Source organism: Calidris pugnax, unplaced genomic scaffold (assembly GCF_001431845.1).
Source record: "Calidris pugnax isolate Ruff unplaced genomic scaffold, ASM143184v1 scaffold120, whole genome shotgun sequence".
NCBI classification, from domain to species: domain Eukaryota; kingdom Metazoa; phylum Chordata; class Aves; order Charadriiformes; family Scolopacidae; genus Calidris; species Calidris pugnax.
This window is the reverse complement of record NW_015090867.1, coordinates 116,144-118,680: the sequence shown is the minus strand read 5'-3', so window position 1 is coordinate 118,680 and position 2,537 is coordinate 116,144. Positions and strand designations below refer to the sequence as shown.

At 58.9% G+C, this 2,537-nt stretch overlaps 1 protein-coding gene across 1 annotated transcript in view; it reads left to right on the top strand.

The window, feature by feature from the left end:
• Positions 1-247: 247 nt before the first annotated feature.
• TACR1 (tachykinin receptor 1) overlaps positions 248-2,537 on the top strand; it is a 33,510-nt gene continuing 31,220 nt past the window's right edge. Inside the window, exon 1 of the mRNA XM_014945466.1 lies at positions 248-960. Within this exon, the coding sequence (XP_014800952.1) occupies positions 560-960 (401 nt within the window). The 5' untranslated portion in view covers positions 248-559. The remainder of the gene's footprint in view (positions 961-2,537) is intronic.

Below are 2,537 nucleotides of genomic sequence, written 5' to 3'. Positions count from 1 at the left end.
GTGCATCCCAGTCCGGCTGTGCCTGAACTGGGAGGGACCTGCACCCCAAACCAGTGCTGTGCCCTGACATGGTTGGGCACCCTGCTCCAGCTGCACCCAGAGACAGGAGGGACCTGCACCCCGGACCGGCCACGCACCCCAAACCCACTGCACCCTGAACCAGAAGGGTCCTGTACCCCAATCCGGCTCCACCCTGTGCCCAGACCTATGCCCTGAACCTGCTGTGCACCCCAAAAAGGCTGCACCCTAAACCAGGAGGAACCTGCACCCCGTAACATCCACGCACCCTCCTCCTGCTGCTCCCTGAACTAGGAGGGACCTGCACCCCAAAAAGGCTGCACCCTAAACCAGGAGGAACCTACACCCCGTAACATCCACGCACCCTCCTCCTGCTGCTCCCTGAACTAGGAGGGACCTGCACCCCAAAAAGGCTGCTCCCTAAACCAGGAGGAACCTACACCCCATAACATCCACGCACCCTCCTCCTGCTGCTCCCTGAACCAGGAGGAACCTGCACCCCAAAGCATCCGTGTGCCAGCTCCGGCCGCGTCCTGGTGCGATGGATGACGCTCTGCCGCTGGAAGCGGAGCTGGAGCACCGGTGGCTACTCAACGCCTCCCTGAACGAGTCCTTCTCCAACCAGTTCGTGCAGCCCCCGTGGCAGGTGGCCCTGTGGGCCGTCGCCTACGCCCTCATCGTGGTGGTGTCGGTGGTGGGGAACGTGGTGGTGATGTGGATCATCCTGGCTCACAAGAGGATGCGCACCGTCACCAACTACTTCCTGGTGAACCTGGCTTTCGCCGAAGCCTCCATGTCCGCCTTCAACACGGTGGTGAACTTCACCTACGCCATCCACAACGAGTGGTACTACGGGCTGCTCTACTGCAAGTTTCACAACTTCTTCCCCATCGCCGCCGTCTTCGCCAGCATCTACTCCATGACGGCCATCGCCCTGGACAGGTGAGCTCCGAGCCTCCAACCCCAAAACCCTCCCCAAACCCTGGTCTGCATCCACCTGGGTGCGTGCAGGGCTCCTCTGAGCTCCGGGAGAACATTGCAATTAAAATAGAATCATAGAATCATAGAGTTGCCCAGGCCGGAAGGGACCTCCAAAGGCCATCTAGTCCAACCCCCCGCAGTCAGCAGGGACACCCCCAACTAGACCAGGTTGCCCAGGGCCTCGTCGAGCCTCTCCTTGAATATCTCCAGGGATGGGGCCTCAACCACCTCCCTGGGCAACCTGTTCCAGTGCTCCACCACCCTCACAGTGAAGAACCCTCTCCTCATCTCCAGTCTAAATCTGTTCCCCTCCAGCTTGAAGCCATTGCCCCTCGTCCTGTCACTGCAGGCCTTTCTAAACAGGCTCTCCCCAGCCTTCCTGTAGGCTCCCTTCAGGTACTGGAAGGCTGCTATTAGGTCTCCCCGGAGCCTCCTCTTCTCCAGGCTGAACAACCCCAGCTCCCTCAGCCTGTCCTCGGAGCAGAGGTGCTCCATCCCCCTGATCATCCTCGTGGCCCTCCTCTGGACCCGCTCCATCAGGTCCATGTAAAAATAAAAAGCTCGTTTTGGTAAAAGAGGGCTAAAAATAACCCCCTCTCCCCACCCTGGTTGCAGGTGGCTTTGGGAATCCTTTGTCAGCTCTGCAAAAGGAGCTCGAGGAAAGGCATTGTCACCCTCGTGCGTGTCGGTGGTGGGTCTCGGGTGTGCATTTGTAGCATCGCTGTCCTCTTCCTTCCCATCTCCTTGGCAGAGCCATCCTTTCCTTTCCTCAATCATTTAAACACAAACTCGTTATTTAGCCCAAAACGGCATCGCCTCATGACATAAAATAGATGTCTGTGTCGGACGTGGCCGCACTGAGCTCTTTGGTGGTGCTTGAGCTGGGTTGGGTTGGGAGCTGGTTGGTGCTTGATGGGTTGGGACCATCTAAGGATCCTCAGAGAGAAGCTCAGGCTGGGGAAAGGCATCTCGACCTGGCGAGCGTGCTGTCGCGTTGCGTGCCGCCGTGTGTCCCCGAGCAAACCCTCTCTGATTTCATTAGTGGGGGCCACGGGGGAGAGGAGGAGGGTGCCAGGGATTTCCCTCCTTCGGCTGCAGCCACCACAGCTCAGTTGGGGGTGGTTTTGTCCCCCTGATGGCTGGGGGCTGCTGCTGAAGAGACATCCTGCTGGTGTTTTGCCGCCATCAAAAGTTGGGGTGGGGTGGCACAGGGGGGACAGGGTGGCACAGGGGGGGACGCTGCCTTTTCCACTGCAGGGGATGAGGGACACAAAACACCCACGCACCGAGCACCTCCACCCCTCCTCCTCTCTTCTTTCCCCCTCCAAGAAATCTTCTATTTGATGGCACTGGTGAGGCCTCACCTCGAGTTCTGTGTTCACTTTTGGGCTCCTCACTACAGGAAAGACATTGAAGTCCTGGAGCGTGTCCAGAGGAGAGCCACCAAGCTGGGGAGGGGTCTGGAGAACAAGTCCTATGAGGAGAGGCTGAGGGAACTGGGCATGTTGAGTTTGGAGAAGAGGAGGCTGAGGGGAGAC